This window comes from Thunnus maccoyii, chromosome 6, assembly GCF_910596095.1.
Source record: "Thunnus maccoyii chromosome 6, fThuMac1.1, whole genome shotgun sequence".
Lineage (NCBI taxonomy): Eukaryota > Metazoa > Chordata > Actinopteri > Scombriformes > Scombridae > Thunnus > Thunnus maccoyii.
Window position 1 is genome coordinate 9,439,004 of NC_056538.1, and position 18,541 is coordinate 9,457,544.

The following is an 18,541-nucleotide window of genomic DNA, read 5'->3' on the forward strand; positions in this document are numbered from 1 at the left end:
GTGAAACTGGGAGAGACAAAAAAAGAAACTGGTAAGCTGAGAGATGATGAGGGGAAAAAAAAGAAGAAGAAGACAGAAGAGGCTAGGAGGTCGAAGTCGAAGGAGGAGTGCAAATCAATACAGTCTTTCGAAGCCTGCAACCTTAACGCAACTTTGTGTAGCTGCAAATTAGTATTCTGACATTTGCTGTGTAGAATGAAAAGGCTGCTCACCACATGGCCTGGACTGAAACCGGCTTGAAAACGTGAACCCTGTTCACCGTCGACACGCTGAAACCGCTGCGGGAGAGAGGAAGAGAGAGAGAGGGTTTATAGCTGTCTCACAACGCCGACTGAACTACTTACACCTAAATAAGAACACCAAATGTAAACAAAACAAGTCAGCGGAGCAGTCGCCCCGGGGAACAGTAAGAGGAAGCACGACGTAGGTGTGGTGTCTTACCCGTCTCCATCCAAGTGGATCAGAGTGTCACTCCACAGAGGTAGAACCAGACCCACTGTGCAGCAGCTGGGAGGAAAATTAACATATTAAACAACAGCACAAAAAAACAAGAAACACTGATTTGACTGTGTGTTTTTTTCTGATTATGATTACGTAAGTATAGTGCACTACTTTAACAATTGGAAACAATACAAATGGGCCTGACAAGCCGTCTCTCCTTAGCTAAAAGTGTTTAATATAATGAGAGTTTAAAAATAACACTAAAAGACCGAGTGTTGTGCTGTTGCCGTGGCACTGACCTATCAGAGGAAACGAAGTCCATGCCGAGCACGATGCTCTCCTCCGTGTCCTGTCTACCATTGGTGGAGACGACCACCATGTAGCGGGTTACCTGAGGGTAGGAGCTCTCCAGACGAACAGCCTGCCAGAAAACACAGGAAGGGGAGAAAGACGAAGGGGAGGGGGAGAAATTAACAAAGAGGAAATATATTTCCAAATTCATTCATTCACTTACAGTTATTACAGTAATTTCTCCTTATAGCACATATAAAGAGACAGTTTTACACTATTCTTATATTGCAGGCACCCCAGAGACACGGCGAGAGTGCTTATTACTAGTACTCGAAGCGTGTTTGTGTGTTACTCACCAGTCGGATGGTGTCCTCCGGCCGCAGCACAGTGAACATAGTCTGAAGATGTTTCTGGAGGTCACCTAGACAGAAATCATTTTAACATTTAACATCATTTTCCTCCTTTAGTCTCCTGACAACAATCAGATTCTGCGCATTAAAAAGACTGACATAAGACCCGTGATACAGTATCATTTCCCTTGTGGTAAGTTTCCAGTGCATTGTCTCCCTTCCTTAGGCCTACCTCATTGGTGAATACATACAAAAGCCTGCCCTCTTTCTGTTTTTAAAACACAGTATCTGATGCTATTTATAGTTAGTAATCAGCCCGTTTTATATCGCAAAGGCTGAACGACTCCTTCATCTACATCTGTCTTTCTCCGCGAGCGGTGGCGTATTTGTGATTTTCAAACTTCATTTTCATCATCCAAATCAGTCAACATATTTTAAGCACATGTTCTTTGAAAGTTTTTTTCAAATATCCTAGCAGGCCAACACATTGCATGCAGCAACGGACTGACTGAGCTTATCTGCCTTGTTGTGAAATAGCCTCTGTTAAGTTAACACCAGCTGTTACCCATGATGCTGCACAGGAATGTCCATTTGAAAACATTCTGCTATTTAATCTCAAGTTCTTCATTGGGTTCATTTCTGGGGCTGAAAGTCAAACGAGGTGGAAGGACGCTGGTGGGAGATGCTGCAGCTGTCATTTTGTGTGTGTGTGTGTGTTTGTGTGTACAAGTCTTTACCTGTGTGCTTGTTCCTGCGCTGGCTGATGCGAGGTGCAGAGTTAGGCGTGGGGCTATTTCCCCTGGGAAGAAAAAGGGCCGCACCTTTCACCGTGAGAAAACTCTCACTGATACTAGAAGAGAAAAGAAAAGAAAAAGACATGAATAGAAGCTTCAAACGCAAGCAGTTTAGCCAAATGATTTAATCACATCTTCTCTCTTTCGTCATTCGTCTGAGTTATGTCATAAAAATATACTTCATTTGCAATCGCTTCCTTGCACATGCTGACCTCAACCTCTCATAATAAACAGAAGATGAGGACAGGGAACAGATAAGTGTTGTCATGGGCTTATGTCAGTGTCACAATGCTCCATTCAGCCAGCCTCCGGTCTGCAGGCTCCCCAAATCAGAACTGACAGACCGATGCATGCAAAACAAGATCCAAGCCCCAATGTGAACTCAGAACACAATGTTCTCTGCTCCTCCACACAGCTGGATTACACACACAGACTTACTCACTCTAACAGCTGCCAGTAGGGAGGGATGGGGGGGGATTGGGAGGAGACCGGGGGTCCGAGAAGGAAGACAGAGCGAGTCCCCTCCTCCGCAATGTTTGCAGCGGAGATAAGAGCTGGCCAGCGTACACAGCTACAGCACCAAAGCAGGTCGTATTAAACGGGGTTCTGTTCCTCTCTCTGGAACACTTAATCTTATTAACGGTGACTGAAGTCACTGCGCTGAGGAGGACGAGTTATAAACTGAGGTCAGTGTTTCAGCTGGATACCGAACACTGAGGTGTGTGTGTGTGTGCATGTGAGCATCTCCAGTGTGCTTCCATGTGTGTCAGTGACTGGGTTTTTGTTGTGTGGCATACTAACCCAAGTCGCACAAGGCACTGAATAAAACAGGTTGAAAGACCTACTTCTGCAGCCGCTTATGACCGTGTCAAATGGCAGCCGAAAGCAAAGCATAACCTTGATGATGTTGACAAAGAGGTCCGCCCCTTACACAACACGCACATGAGTGACAATCAATGAATATAGCACACGCAGGGAGTACTACTGCTAGAGAAAATAATGCATTTAGAAAAACGGTCATCTGGATTTGTAGAAGCACTTGCAGAGCGACGAGGGATCCATCCTCTGCAGGTTGTGCCAAACTTGGGAGTCGCAGCTCGAGCTGGCAGGAACTCAGCCCGTCTAGGAACAGGAACGTGTGCAGCCACAGTCACTACAGCCAGCCTAACTTAACGGGTCTTAATGTTAAACAGATTTCTAGAGAAATCCCTTTTTGTTACTTTTATAGCATTTCTATTATAGTTATAATAATCTGATGTCTGGTCTTTTTTCCTTTTTTCGCATCCAATATCTTACATGGAACATTAGCCTAAATTAATCTGATTTTAAAGAGGTCAAATGTACTGAATATCAGTGAAAGTAAAGGCTCCAAGCAGTTACATTCTGAATAAAATGGAACTAATATTGCAGTTATAAAATCTTAGTAGAGGAGTAACCTGATCTGCTGAACTTGAATAAGGGCAGTTTCATAGCCTCGGGCCAGACACTGAGACGAGAAGGAACTGACAACTGCACAACTCTGCAGATCTCTGCAATCATTAAAGGCAGGTGATGACATCGAGGCCATGTGTATTTTTTGAAATTGTGCAAACACTTAGCTAATGTGCTTATTCTGAGGGTTAATGGATAATAATAGGACGTTTATGCAAGTCTACACTCCGTGAACCCAACTTCTACAGTTCATCAGGTTCTACCGTTCTTCAGTTTCACACTCGAGGTAAAAAAAAAAAAAAGTCCAGCGCTGCCTCTGCCATTTAGGCTTCCTGTCATCCCATTTTTCCCTGTAACTTCATCTCTTCATCCTTCTAGCCGTCCAACTGCCCTTCCTGAGTTTTGCTGAGACGGTGGATATACAGTACACAATCAGGACAGACAGACGACAGGGACGAGAGAGAAAAAACAAAACCGTAGCCGGCTTGTGCTGAACTTATTTCCCACAACCCACCCACCCTTGACCCAGCTGTTTCCTCTCACTAACCCCCCCCCCCTTCTCTCCCGTCGCTTCCTCTTTTCAGCATTTCTCATAACTTTAGCTCTTGTCCTACTTTTCTCTTCCATCACTCTCCTCAATTCCTGCTGTATCACGTCCCACTGTGCTTACACACACACACACTAATGTACTTGGCAATGACCATGTATAGCAATGCTACTGTACAATGTCATCTGTAATATAACACTCACACTCTCTGAGAATCACGCATGGAAGGCCGTGCACGTGCACGTGCGTGCGCGCAAACACACACGTTTACACCTGCACAAAGACATATTGAGAAAGTGGAATCTAAGCCTGAGGATTGGAGAGGTGGGGGGGGGGGGGGGGGGGGGTGAACGACTCAACTCCAATTGCTAAAAATACAGTAGTCCTTTAAAGTCTCAGCTATTGATAGACTGCATTCAGAAGAGCTCGGCCGACTTACTGTACATAGAAACTTCTTTTTGACATAGAGACAGCGACGGCCCACTGCACAAGTTTAACTCTGAAGCCTGTATGTGCTCAGATTATTGCAAATGAGTCTCTACTGCACTAATAGCACTACTACTAATAATAATAATGCATTAAGTGTAAGTAAGTGCAGTAAGTCTCAAAGTGCTACAGCATTAAAAACATACAACACACAACAAAAAGAAAAAGATACGATGAAAAAGACAAAGCATACTCTCACACACACATATCACCATCCACTGACTCCACACACAAAAAACATATTTTCAGACTGACAGTGAACGCAATCTACAAATCTCAGCATCTATGAGACTCTTTCCTGATGTTTAAGTTGCCAGTTTACATAAAACAGCTGCCTGTAGACTGGACTGATAAATATGTTGTAACGCACCGAGACAGACTGACAACGACACCACCCCGTCTGTCGTACGCACCCAGATGAACTACCTACATCACATCTCTGTTGAGCACGATGTTATAATGAACAACCACACAGGGTATTAATCAGAATCGCTGATTCAAGGGCAAAAATATTAATGGAGATGGATAGAGCAGGTTGGGAAATGGAAAACACAACAAGTTCAATTAAAATTGACTTCATTAAGTGTGAATGAAGGATTGGCTGTGTAGGATTGGACAATGAGAAAGAGGAGCCAGTCAGAGTGTGCAGGACAGAGTGGGGTGGGTCATCTTTTTGGCATGTAGCCATCTCAGGCCATTGGCAGAATTGAAGCGGTAGGTACTTGTTAGGGCAACAGTCACGGACACAATCATCACTATGTAAGGACCACTCCACATAGTGGGCAGATAAGTGGGTGACCCCCCCCCCCCCCCCCTCTGTACGTGCCCATATTAGTCACTCTCAGGAGGAGAGTGGGATAAATATAGGGCCTGGCTGTATGCAGGGCAGGCCCTGCTAAGGCCTTATGAGTTCGCACCCGAGACAAATACAGCCCATGAGAAAGACAGGGAGTTAGCTGTTGTGTGTGTGTGTGTATGTGTGTCCACAGGTGCACGTTAGGCCCTGCTGCTTGCAGGGAAGGTCATGGAAAATGTGTCACAAGCAGAAGACGGTGACAGACGGATGAGGGGAGAGAAAAGTCAAGTTCACGGGGCGGCTCAGCGGAGGCATTCGAAATGCAACATCCTGCAGTCGAGTCTGTCCGGGAACCTCTATTGCATGTCATCTTCCTCTGCAAATCCCCCTCATAAAAAAGATTCACTGCGATTCCACTGCAGAGTGTTTGCAGCAGATGAGGGTAGTCAGAGCAGAACAGGGTCATGACTGATAAAGAGAAAGGAAGATACCAGGTCATACTAAAGATAGACTTTCATCGACTGGCACAGACGCCAGTCAACACGACCTGCCCAGACCCACTGTCATCTGTTTGTGTGTGTGACTGATGACCACTAGCTTTGTGCCATATTCTTTGGCAACACAGAGCGCAGACCTCAGTGAACTCCACATGCCTGACCAGGCAGGCATGCAGCGCTATTTTGATTTTAACTCACAGTTTTGACAAAATACAGACAAAAAAAAAGGAAGCTCAGTAAAATATAATTTCATGTTGGTCAAATGAGGCCAAACGGAGCTCAGCTGGTATAAAAAAAAATGGGGCAAAAGCACAAACAGTGGCAGGATAAGTAGTCTAGTTCACAGTTTGATAGCCTGTGGTGAAAAAAATAAAAAAAACCCATAACTTTTGCATACTTCATAACACGTGGAACCTCGAGGACACACATCCATTTACAAAAACAACCTGATGCGTGGCAACAACTTGGAGCTACACTGAGTCACGTCATTTATTGGAGCTAATTATGAAAACTTCAACCTCGTTAGGCAGGTTATTTGATTTTAGACGCATCACACGTACACAGACGTAAACACGAAGCATAAGCGTTGACCTACATCCGCTTGCAGATATCTCTCTTCAGCTGCCGAGGTCTCTCGCACTCAATCAAACACACACCTCAGTCGGTCACGTTTCACCCGTCTCTGTTTCCTTTGGAAAACAGATACACGACACATACACATAAAAAAAAAAAAAAAAAAAAAGTGCGGCGGAAGAGATGGGTTTACCGGCATCTTCTTAAATTGGAGGGATAACAGTGGTGTTTTAGATGCCGTTTAACCACAGGTAACACTTAACTCTGTCGACAGTCTCCAGGCTTGTAATTACTCATTCAAACCCTGGTTAAACATTAAGAGTCCCGCTGACATTCTGGCTCACACACTACAAACAAACAGACACATGTACACAAATATTAAAACACACTACTGTACTGTAGGTGCTATAAATCAAAAGGACACTAAATATCCCGTGTGTTATTGTGAGGACTCTCTTCTGAGCGATTCAAACGGAGCGGTGATAAAAAAAACAATCGCCATCACTCAATATGGCCAGCAAATACCAGGAAGTCAGAAAATTCCCACATCTGCTGTTATTTACTGGACACACGTGCCTGCCAGTATGCACTCTCTCTCTCTCTCTCTTGCTGTAACTTCTTCTCATAAACCTTCCTTGTGCAAACTTGCATTAAGAAAAAGAAAAAAAAGTTCCCTTAAAGAGGGGGTGCAGCCCTAATAAAGTCTTAATGTTTACTCAGTTTACTCAGCAATCTCACCGCACAATCACGTGTGACAGCTGAGAAACAACACGACCAAGATGCAGGCTGACCTTGACTTCCTGGACGGAAGGCCAGTCCTCACACAGGGCACGACCAATCGCGGGCCACGCGAAAATGTTACAAAACACAACAGAAAAACATGGACACTGGAGCTGAATGCATTGATTGTTTGGGGGAAAAAAATTGCGTAATTTTCATTTCATCATCTTTTAATCCAGTTGCAGTTGATTTTTTTTCCAAATTTGCTGAGCTTATCTGAGCCAGTTTGGAAATACTGGAACAGACCGGCCTTTGATCTGTGGTGAAGGGCAGACTTGTCTTCTTGACTGCATGTACAAGTCAACTAAATCCTTTTACATCTCACAAGCAACAAAAGAAGCCTTTACCTCACTTTGCCTTTGATGTGTGCAGAAAGTGTAGATCACAGATAATATCAGTGAAAGAAATCCCTCACATTGCAAACAGGACATTTCAATACATTAGTATTAATAAAACCAGAGCACATCTAATATTCAGTTCAGTCTACTGACCTGTGGGGGCGCGGGGGCTAAAATTAATCGCTGAGGTTTAGTGTTTTTAGTTCAGAAGTTGCTATCTGATCAGTAGCCGATCATGTAAGCAGGACAGTGAAATACAAACTTTTCTAGTGCGGCCTGATACTGACTTACAAGGAGATCTAATCTCAACGTCATTCAGGAAAATATTAAAAGTGACGTTGTGTTGTGATGTTTTCCTGTTTCTTTTTAAAAACGTTTTTGTGTATCAGAAGCCAAGTGGATGCAGGCCAATGTTTGTGGTCTGTCTCCAAGAAATATCATCCTGTGTTCAGTCCTCAGACATCAGCTTGAGTTGTTGGTACATTTTACACAAAAATACAGAAGATCTTTAAAAAAAACAAAACATTTCTGCTTTTTTCTTCCTCTTCAAGCTTATTTAGGTTATTTTCCTGAAAGCTTACTCAGGATTTCATTCACAAAAAAAAAAAAAAAAAGGCTTTGAATGTCAATCTACCACCAATCACACCCAACACATGTTTAAACAAATACCATCACTAATATCAATACCACCATCCTTGGACAAACAAACAGGGAGGGACAATTAAAAAAAGTGGCCCACACAATCTCTGACGTTGTTTGAATGTCTGTCTGGACATGTGAGACAGGTAGGATGATTCACACTAAATATGGAGCAATCATGTCTTAGTACGGTCAAAACCAGTACCGAGATGAGTAAGATCCTGCTACGTCACCAGGAAATACATTCTACACTGATGTTGCAAAACTGTTTCACATGTAACAGCTTACTCACAGTTAGTGAGTTAAGATTTGTCACATTTTTACTACCAAATATGTAGGCCATTAACATTTAGTCCATACATAAATGCAGGGTTATCAGTCTGAATACAATCAACAATACTATTTAATTTCAGTCATTTCAGTTGAATATCTCCTCCTGACAGTGAAGTTGTGTAGTAGTATTTAGTTTAAATGGTGCTTCATGACACCTTGATGTCTGTTCCTATGGTATTAATTTACTAAGATGTGTTTTAATAGCCTATATAAAACATTCCCAAACTTCACTCTATTTCAAACTCTATCCAACCGCCATAATTTTCCATTTTTTTCTAATAACTTACAGTTGGTTGATCTGATTCTTTGACACCACCGCGTCTTCGCTGAAGTAAGGCACGATCTTGGCCCCGCAGCAGGAGCAGAAGCTGACCGCCGACGAGCTGTCGGAGCCGGACACCGCGTCCAGGGTCATGCCGGCGAGGGGAGCGTAGATGGTGGAGGGTGTCAGGTGTTAATGGTCCGAGGGGAAAACTTTTACTCCTCTCCCAAAGTCATGTGCTCCGGCATTGCAAAGAGGTAAACACCTACTTCCCCTAGGTGTGAACGGTGGCGATACAGTAGAAAATGACGAAATATTCCGCGAAAGAGGCTACGCAAGAAAACAGATGTTTCCCCCAAGTGTGATTCTGTTGTAATAAAACGAGCAGTGTTACTAAGTATAGCACATTGTGTCCCTGCTCCCGACAGAAAACACTGGATGTCCAAGATTTCTCAAGAAAGAGTAAGACAGTCCCATATTGAATAAGTTTCCGTCCTGGTTTTAAAGAGTCTTTTTTCCTCGTTTCGAGAGACTTTACAACCTCAACCACGTACAGTACTGAGACATATGACTTCGGTCAAACTCTCACCGGAGAAGTCATAGGAGGGAGGAGTTGGAGACACGTGTTTTTGGGAAAAGTAGGGAGCCAATGAGAGCAAGAGGGAAGTACGACCGCCTACAGTACAAGCCCTTCTGCAGCGACACAGTTTGTATACAAGATGCTGGCAACCGTGCAGCACACAGGTATTTACTCCAGCTGGTGATCACACTGTTTAGTTCCTCCTCTCTGCCTGAAGGTGTGCTTATCAGTGTACTGACTGGTTGTAATGTTTGGTTAAAAGCTGAATAGTCCCGGCACCACTTGGTTGCATTATAGATAATACTGTAAATCAGACTATACAGTAAATACATTTTAATAATCCTAACAACACGTTCATATTGTTAGAATCAACTGCTGTGCAGCAACTGACTGAATGTCCTGATACAACGGGGTCAACAGGGGATGTGCCCGTTAAGGTAATGTAATAAAGAGTCAATTAAACCTACATGGGCTTGTGGTTTGGCAGTCAGCTCACTGAGGTGACTTCACTTGTCTCCTGTCCACTATTTTCTCTCAACACAAAAGCCTTGTGGTTGTGTTACATAAGGAGCGAGAACAAATGAGAACCAGGCTGAGGTTGTCCAGATGGAGCTGCTGTAGCAGCAGCAGCAGGCCTGTGGTATCTAGGATAAGTGGAGATATACTGGAGCCTGTCCTGTCAAGAAAGTATGAGGGAGAAACAACCCTTCACATGAAGCTAAACCAAAGATATAAAGCATAAACTGACATATTTCATGCTGTGAGATGGGCAACATGTTTTGGTTCATTTTATAGCCTATTAAAGATTTTATATTCAACTGGCAGGTATGTCTAGACTAGAGCCCTATGTAAGCTGACAATTATTTGAAAAACACTGTAAAACTAGAGCACCTCGTCCTTTCTCACACCAGCTTGTGCCAAGTGGCCTAAAAAAAGATAAACTAAAACATCTGCAGCGAATGACATGTCTGCTGTAGAGCTAAAATTTATACCAATATTTATGGGAGCCCTGTTTTATGTTTTGGCTGTTATCAATAAGGAGTTTAACTGAGAAATAGGGCACTATAAAGAGTGCTGTTATACAACACGACTTTGGCTCAGTGTTCCCAAACTTTCCAGCTCATTGTTGTAATCCGCAAAGTACGATTGTGTTCTAGGTCTGTGAACACTCCTGAGCTGGGAGCTTGTGGGGCAACTGTAAGCTGAATGTGCTACAGATCCTACATGTGCTGAAATGTTAGACTGAGTATTGCACATGTAAGTCTGGATAGGAATAAGAGTTTGTAAATTCATGTAGTTCATACGCACCATGTCAAACGTGGCGTTGCATTGAACAAGCATCGTGTTTCCTCTACTCAGCATTCTATGCATTACTCATGTCTACATATGTTATAAAACATCTCGAAAATCAATTAACACCGCGACATATGGAAGCAGTGCATTTGCTCACATTATGAAATAAATACTCCTGTTATATCAACATACAGAGATCAGCCTTAGTCCAGTCTGTTAAATAACAGCCGGGTGAAGTTTCCTGTGATATCTCTAATGTAATATTTTTTAAGTCAGACAAAAGGGCTCAAGGTTTTAGACAGATAATAACAGTGACAACACAGGAATGTCTATTGTGAGCTGCTGAGAGCTTTGAAGGTTTAAAAGTAAAAGTGTAGTGTAAGGAGAATCTTATAAACACTGTGACGCCAAAGTGAAATGAATTGTGAGACAAATGTTTCCTCATTGCCACATTTTGAGACAGGAACTAAACCACTTTATTGCTTATTGACTCTATGATTACTTTCCTCTGTTTACATGCTCTAAGTCAATGAAAACAGTCTTTACATGGCTCATTTCAGCTGAGTCAACTGAGTCATTTACGCAGTTCATTTACAAATGCTTCAGTACATTAAATGTTTTAAATAGACTTTTGGAGGATGTATGCTAAATATTTCACACAATAATTAATAAGAAATTTGACATTAGTTGTTTTGAGACTAGACTGGTTACATCACAGATGAAACAAACACACCAGCACCTGCGTTCCTGTCGTCACACTGCTCTTTACTGCGTCTCACCTTTCTATATACTACTCTTGCATCACAAGGCAGGTTGTCCAATGAGCTCTGCTAGCAACTGTAACCACAACATCAACAAGCGCACACACATACACACACACACACAGATGTTCTGTTGCTCTAGTCATGTGGTTCTGTTTAGAGTCGTAAAAATTTTCTGGCACTCAGCAAGAACTTAGTTGTCTGTGGGCTGGTAACACGAGAGGCTGTTGTGATGTTTAGCCGTGCCCGGGACAAGTTGCGCAATCGTCTTCCTCTCTGCATCTTCCTGTCACTAGACGGGAGTGGACAGAAACAGGCAGGTCAAAGATACCGTGTCCATGTGTGTTTGTAGAAGTGTTTGTGCGAGTGAATGGGAGTCCCCCTAGAGAGCCCTACCATTGTCTTAGTTTAGTGCATGAAACCAGCTGTTTACCATCAACTGAGCTAGAGATGGGCTGCTGTTAGCTCGCTGTACTACAATAAAAGGACTTTCCATAGCCGTACAATCCGCAGCATGATTTACTGTACCTTGACAAAAATGATTCATCCTCTATTGTAAAATGTCCATCATTTCTAAAGGTTAAGAAGTGTGGATGAGTTGCAGTGGGCTTTAACACCTTCAGACAAGCAAAATAAAAAAAACAAAAACCTTTCAAGACAAAAAGCTTTAAAGCAAAGAACAGCCTGGGCTACAACGCCTTATGTTCAAATGTTTGCCGACTACTCAGCCCACTCGGTTGCGATAGGAGGACTTAACCTTGGAGCAACAGGGAGCCCTCTTAACAGCCAGATAAGACAGACAAAGGCGGATCTGTTACCAGAAGCAGCCCGTGTACAGTAACAACACAGCTGCAAGAAGCACCAGCTGATAATCTGTTCTTGGATTTGAGAACCTATAGAAGTAATATTCCTGCTGCGGGTTAAAACATTTTTTTTGTAAAGATACATTTGTGTTGGATGATTTTTTGTTAGTATAATCCTATTTTCACACTGCGGTATATAATAAATGCTGTATTTTGCCTTTTCGCCACGTAACATACATATATTAGACATACTGCATGTATAACTTCACGCCTCATATACAATCGCTCTCATTTTACTGGGACACTTACACGTCCATGTACTCAGTAATCTAGGACAGGGAATACTCCATGTTTAAACAGCAGGTGTGGGAAGACAAGGAGGCAGGTATGGTAACTGGTGTCAAGTGGAAATGACAGAGGAACAGCCCATAAACTTAAAAAGAAAAGGCATGTCTCCACACGAGGAGATGAGACGGCTTACCCTCCGCTTGGTGTTCGTTACCGCACCACCTCGCCCTTCTTGTTCTAATAGCAGACTCATTAGATTCTTGGCCTGATGAACCTGCTCTGCCTGTGTGCATCTGGGTCGGAGCTGATGCATAAATCCATAACATGGATGCTAAAGCGGTGCAGGAGGAGACTTGTAGGGCACGTTATTTCAACGGATCGACTGCCAAAATGTATTAGGGTTAGTCTGCTGTTGTGAAGTCATGCCAAGTTCCTCTTGCCTCCAAATTACTGGAGATAGTATAGGCTATTAAAATAAGATCAAGAAAATCTAATTACTTTTTATTATTATCTTTCCAAAACAAACAAAGAGTAGCATGACCTGTATTATATTCTGTAAAAAAGGAACGCTGTACAGCAGGGAGACAATGGACAGACAGGTCAGGTCAGAAACACCAGCTCTCTTTCTTCTCACAGGCGTTTCTCATCCACAGCCTCTTCTGACTACAGTAGATACAATAGACCAACACAGCCCCAGCTGAGCAGTCATTTGTCCTTTATAGAGGCACTCTGAACTGCAAACAGAGGCCAACAAAAGCAACAACTTTTACTAAAAGTCTAAATGGGTCATGAATAGTCTGCTGTAGCAATACTGAACTGAACCATTTCTCTTTTTAAAAACAGCGGATGTATTTCAAACCTGTGTACTTTGGGTGACAAGTGTAAGATTAACAGCCTGGGAAACATGCGAGCTGAACAACACTGCAAAAAGAGGATCCAGTGGGAGAATCCATAAACTCATGGCCTACATTTAAGCCTTGCTCCTCTTTATGGGAACTTGTCATTTATTTTTAATCTTTAACTTCTTCTCTTTATCCATTAATATGATTTCTTTTGTATGTTTTGTCATGTTATCCACCCTACTATACACTAGAAGGCAATACCTTATATGACATTCTTGTGCACAAGGCTTAGTGTGAATAAATATTCACAGATCAGGTGTGTGAGAGTTGTAAAAAAAAAAAAACTAATTCGACCAAACAAACAGTATGTTTCAATCTTGTGATCCTGTGACCTTTGCCAGCCAGTGTCACGTCACATGATATCCCTGCAGACGGTCACAAGAAGGGTAGTGGGAGCGACTCCTTTCATCTTTTCATCAGTCGCTTGTCCAATCGTTTAAAAGTTCAGAACACAACAAAACCTTCAAATGTTGGTTTCGTAACCGAATAGAGAAAAAAAAAAAAAAAAAAAGTCTCATCAGCACCGTCCTTGACAGTCGGTGTCAGTCCTGAGGCAGCAGAGTGTGGAGGCAGAGATTCATTATTGCACTGCAGTGACGCTATACTTCATTGCTGTGGTGCGGGGGGGGGGGGGGGGGGTATAGACAGCTGTTTGTGTGTGTGTCAGTGTGAAAGAAACTTTGACACAGAAAGAGAAATAGAGAGAGAGAATAAAGTGAGTCGACTGAATAAATGATAGAGAAAAGAAACTAAAGATTCTGGAGAAGTGAGAACAAAAAACGAGACGGAGTCAAAATATTATTGAGCTGCAAAAGTTCCTCTCGGTTTCGGCGGGCCCCCTGCACAATATATTGGCTCGTACTGCTACTTGGATACATATGTAGGGTGGGGAGCGCACAGTTAATTGGACCTCAGCTCTTATGTAATACGCATTAAGGGTCACTCAACAAGGCCTTTGGCTGCACCCTGCATGTCTGTCTGTGTGTGTGTGTGTGCATGTGTGTGTACAAACGCTGAGCAAATGGCGGGCTAGATGAGCTGAGCCAAATGGTAAAAGAGGACTACAATGATGTATGCCGTGTTGGGAATAAGCTATGCGTGTGTGTGCATGTGTGTGTGTGTGTGTGTGCACACGCATCAGTGGGTATGACTTCACCAGCTGCTGCTTCTGCTCCTTTGTTGTATTACCTAACAGATAATTGGGACCACATGTTATTTTAGGCACTAACGGGATGTGTTAAAAGCTTGCAGGGGTCATGTCACCATGTTTCAATTTTCAAATATGTGTGACATAACCCAAAATATTTGCTCTGGTGTCCCGCGTCGGGGTTAAACTCCGCTCTGTTTCCAAGTTTCGCTTACGGTGCATCAGGCCAGCTGCTCGTGCGATCATAACATGAGAAACTGAAGTCACGTAGATCGCGGGGTGTTCGATATTATTTCTGCTGCTAACGACGTTATGTTTTCAGACCAGCTGTGTGTTTTCAGTGAGCGGGATGGCTAAAGAATTTGGAAATAAACTTAAATGAAAGTTTGGGATGAGGATGAAGTGATACGTTTTCAGTGCAAAGCAGTACTGGGTTGTGAAGTAGTACGTTTTTTGAACATTTTTTTTGAAACGCACATGACAGAGAAGGTAATAAATCAGTACTATTGCCTCTTTTCCTTCTTGTTTAATATCCAGCAGTATAAATTCAGCACATCGCTAGCACCGATATAGTCCTCCGCTCAGCCAAAAGATACAACAATGGAGACAAATGAAAAGCATACTGTACAGCATGCTCCTGAGAACATAATACTGAGAGGAAATGATTTGTATTTGTGAGCTTATTGAAGGGTGTTTCACCTTTGCTAGACAGTTCAAGGTAGAGAGAAAGTAAGAGGACTCAATCGGATTCATTACCTCGCATGGTATGTGCTCAGCTAACATCACCACAGAAAGACACCCACGATGATGTTCTTTACTGTAACTATGAGTCATTTGTAGATGAAATAGGTTCAAGATGCTGTTGAGAATAACCTCACTAATGTTATGGCTTTATTTGCCAATGCATGTGTGCAGATTGAAGATGACTGTGGCCTGACAGTAATAGTGCTTTATCCTGCTGTGTGAATGAGCTCAGGACTGGAGACTCTGGCCCTCCTAACGACTCTAGACCAGTGGGAGCCTGACCAGCTTTTTTTCAGATGCGTTTGATTTGGCCAGTCTCAGTGGGCTCATGTAGTGTGAAAGGGTCCAAGACATGCATGAATGAAATCTGAGAGTGATCCTGGGCAACAGCCAAAGCCCAAGGGTGAAGAAAAAGAAAATGACGCAGAGGCACTGCTTCACAGCACTGATGTTCAAAGAGGAGACAACACTGGTACAGACAGGCTGATATCTGTTTGAGAGTCTTGCAGAAATCTGGTTTTATCCGCTGTTCTGTGTGCAGTTTCTGACGAACTTTTGTACCAATCATTCAGTGCTACACTGTATCTGATGTCTACAGCCTCCTGACAGGATGATAACCTTTCACTCAGACCGGTCCCTCAGTCTGCGCTGGCCTCAAAGGGAAAGCTACAAACTGTCGGACTTGTCAGTCTGGCTAAGCTGAGCACAGCGGGAGCATATCTGTCTACCTGCTGTATTATACAGTACTAACAGTAATACCTTCAATAACTACTAATGACTGTCATTAGGCTGCTGGACAGTTGGTTACCGGCTATGTGAGCCTTACACACAATATGTATTTGTTCATATATCTATCTCCAATTTGCATGTTATATTATTAACAGTAATTACTATTCTTGCACTTTTAATCACCTCGCATTTGCACATACTCTATCATAGTGACAGCTCTCTGTAGTAGCTCTGGTGGCTAAACTATCACTTCACTGATGTGTTTTTATTCTTTTATTCTTGTGTGTATTGCTGTTATGTGCATGTCGTACTGGATGCCTTAATTTCCCTCAGGATCAATAGTTTCAATAGTGTCTATCTAACATATATTAAAAGCTTGACACAGAAAATCAAATGATAAAGCTAGACTAGTTAGACTGCACTTCAAAGCTTAGATTAGTCTACAAAAGCCCTTTACAAAGTCCATTATAGATGGACTGGCTGTATGGGCTTTGATGTTCCACTCCCTGTTTAATCATTGTGTGCTTGCGTCTCCACGGACAGACTGTTAGAGTAACACAGGGATAACGTTTAAAGTGATATCTATGTGAGGTAGTAGTCTGTACGGTGAAGACAAAGTTTCCATGATCAACAGCAGTTCATTATAGGCCAAACATTAGTAAACACATATGGCCTTTGTGTTCAGCGCGTCCTCTGTGAAGTATGTAAATTTCAGTCAGATTCAGTACAGGGTCTTGGCTCAGGATACAGCATAATGACAAAGCCAAATAAAGTCAAATAAACAAAGAGACAAACACAGTGGTGACGTCCTCGTCTGTTGTGAAGATTCAGATACACGCGTCGAAAGCAAATCATCTACTCCACCGCAACCATCGGGGTAGATTTGTGCAAATCAAACCCAGACTATGACATCAAAAGCCAGACCAAATATTGACAGAAGTACTCACAAAGACACCATTTGTTTGCTGCATGAGGACGACACTATTAAAGAAAATGATTGCTGCCAAGCGCCTGTGGCACAATCTTCAAAAGACACAACAACTGTGTGAAATTTACTGTGTATTTCTGTGTATTTTAGTGGTGAAAAAAAATGTATAAATGAGTTCCTAATTTATATCACTTGTTTTATTGAGACATTTCTTTAATGTACAAAGCTATAACAGCTTTCACATCTTGCATTTCTCTTTCACATCACTGTTCTAATAAGGTGCATATTGAACAGAGGGATGTAGGGTAGTAGAAAAATAACAGAATCTGCTGAATACAGACTTCTTGTGTATGACATGAGCTTTGATGGATACTATTTAATTAGTTGTAGAGGAAATTTAACTTTACTTATGGGAAACACCATTTAATTGGACCCATACTGACACAATTCCTTCTACTTGTTACAGTGTTGGTTTAAGCAATAATTAAGGGAATTTTAATTTTGGTGGCACTGACACACTGGTTATTCTTTGACAAATATGTTAAATGTTTTCAGTGAGCAGATTAAATGAAGTGCTGTACTGCAAAGTATAAAACTGATATGACAATTGCATTCATGTATTAAAAACTGACAGAAAATGTGCTTAAGCAATTGAGGGAAAACTGTAATACTGAGGTGATGTACAGCCTCCACCTAGTGGCCGGAGTCTCAATCTACAGCTTCCAGAGTTGCTGGTGAATTGAGTGTTTGAAAGAACAGAGAAACTGGAGACACAGTGTGACAAAACAGGAAGGGGTCTCACCTTCTGGGCTGTGAGCGACACTCATCTTCAGCACTGCCCGACTCCTAGAAAAACAGACAGGAAGACACCTGCATTACTTTACATCAGTCTGTTATCAGCAGCTAGCGTTTCAGAAAGAATGTACTGAATCACATTGACCAAAGAGACTTGAGATTTGTACCACACGCTGCATCAGACTCAATTAACCTCCCATTAAAGCTGTATGATATGTAACTATTTTGCATTTAAATGTCAAAACAACTAGACTTAGGTTATGTTATATATTTTGTTGAGTTGTGTACTTACATTATCCCAAATGCTTCCAACAATGTTCAAACAGAGAAATCCATAAATTTAATAAAGGTAACGGTCCTTTTCATTTGGTCACCTGTCAATGGCGTCATACCCTCTCTACCAAAGAGTATACGTGCACAAGATGCATGCGTTGGCGTTGTGGCTGTTTGCCACAATGGCGTCTACCAAAGAGTATACGCATATAAGATAAAACGTTGGCGTTGTGGTTGTCTGCCAGAAACTGTCAGATTTAACCCACATTATTACAATAAACTTTCTAGATCTTGGTCGTTTTTAATCTTTTAACCAGATGAAGGATTTAAGTCATCAGACGTCTGGATCTTAAGTTATCAGAGAAACAAGCTGAGTAAATGTTAGCAGCAGCTCGGCTAGCAGCCCCTCCCAGATGTCCTGTGTCCGCCGTACAGAGTTGGAGAAAAACTGATTTTTAACATGAAACTGCTTTATTCATTTTTTAAATTTTTTTTTTACCAGTTTTAATCACCATGTATGTGTGTTTTGGAGAGGAGGAGAACTCTGTGGATAATAATAAAGCTCCCGGTAAAAACATCCTGAATGATGAACACTGGAGTAAGCTGGTTGTTTTACAATGAACACAACAACTCCCATGATCCCACGCTACTTCACAGCATCATCTAACTCTGTCTTTTGTTATTGTTTTGATTGAGAGACCCCTAGCGGCAGAAATTACATACTGCGTGTTTAAACGAGT

At 42.2% G+C, this 18,541-nt stretch overlaps 1 protein-coding gene across 2 annotated transcripts in view; it reads right to left on the reverse strand.

Annotated features, from left to right (window-relative positions):
* Positions 1 to 18,541, reverse strand: part of ssh2a (slingshot protein phosphatase 2a) — a 30,044-nt gene that overhangs the window by 8,790 nt on the left and 2,713 nt on the right. The window contains exons 2-7 of one of the 2 annotated variants that reach the window (XM_042414862.1): positions 17,536 to 17,579; positions 1,820 to 1,932; positions 1,089 to 1,153; positions 741 to 862; positions 442 to 507; positions 213 to 278 (exon numbers count right to left, since the gene is read on the reverse strand). In XM_042414862.1, coding sequence (XP_042270796.1) covers positions 213 to 278; positions 442 to 507; positions 741 to 862; positions 1,089 to 1,153; positions 1,820 to 1,932; positions 17,536 to 17,579 — 476 coding nt within the window. Of the gene's footprint in view, positions 1 to 212; positions 279 to 441; positions 508 to 740; positions 863 to 1,088; positions 1,154 to 1,819; positions 1,933 to 8,583; positions 9,136 to 17,535; positions 17,580 to 18,541 lie in introns of those variants that run through there. The other variant, XM_042414861.1, reaches the window with a different exon arrangement.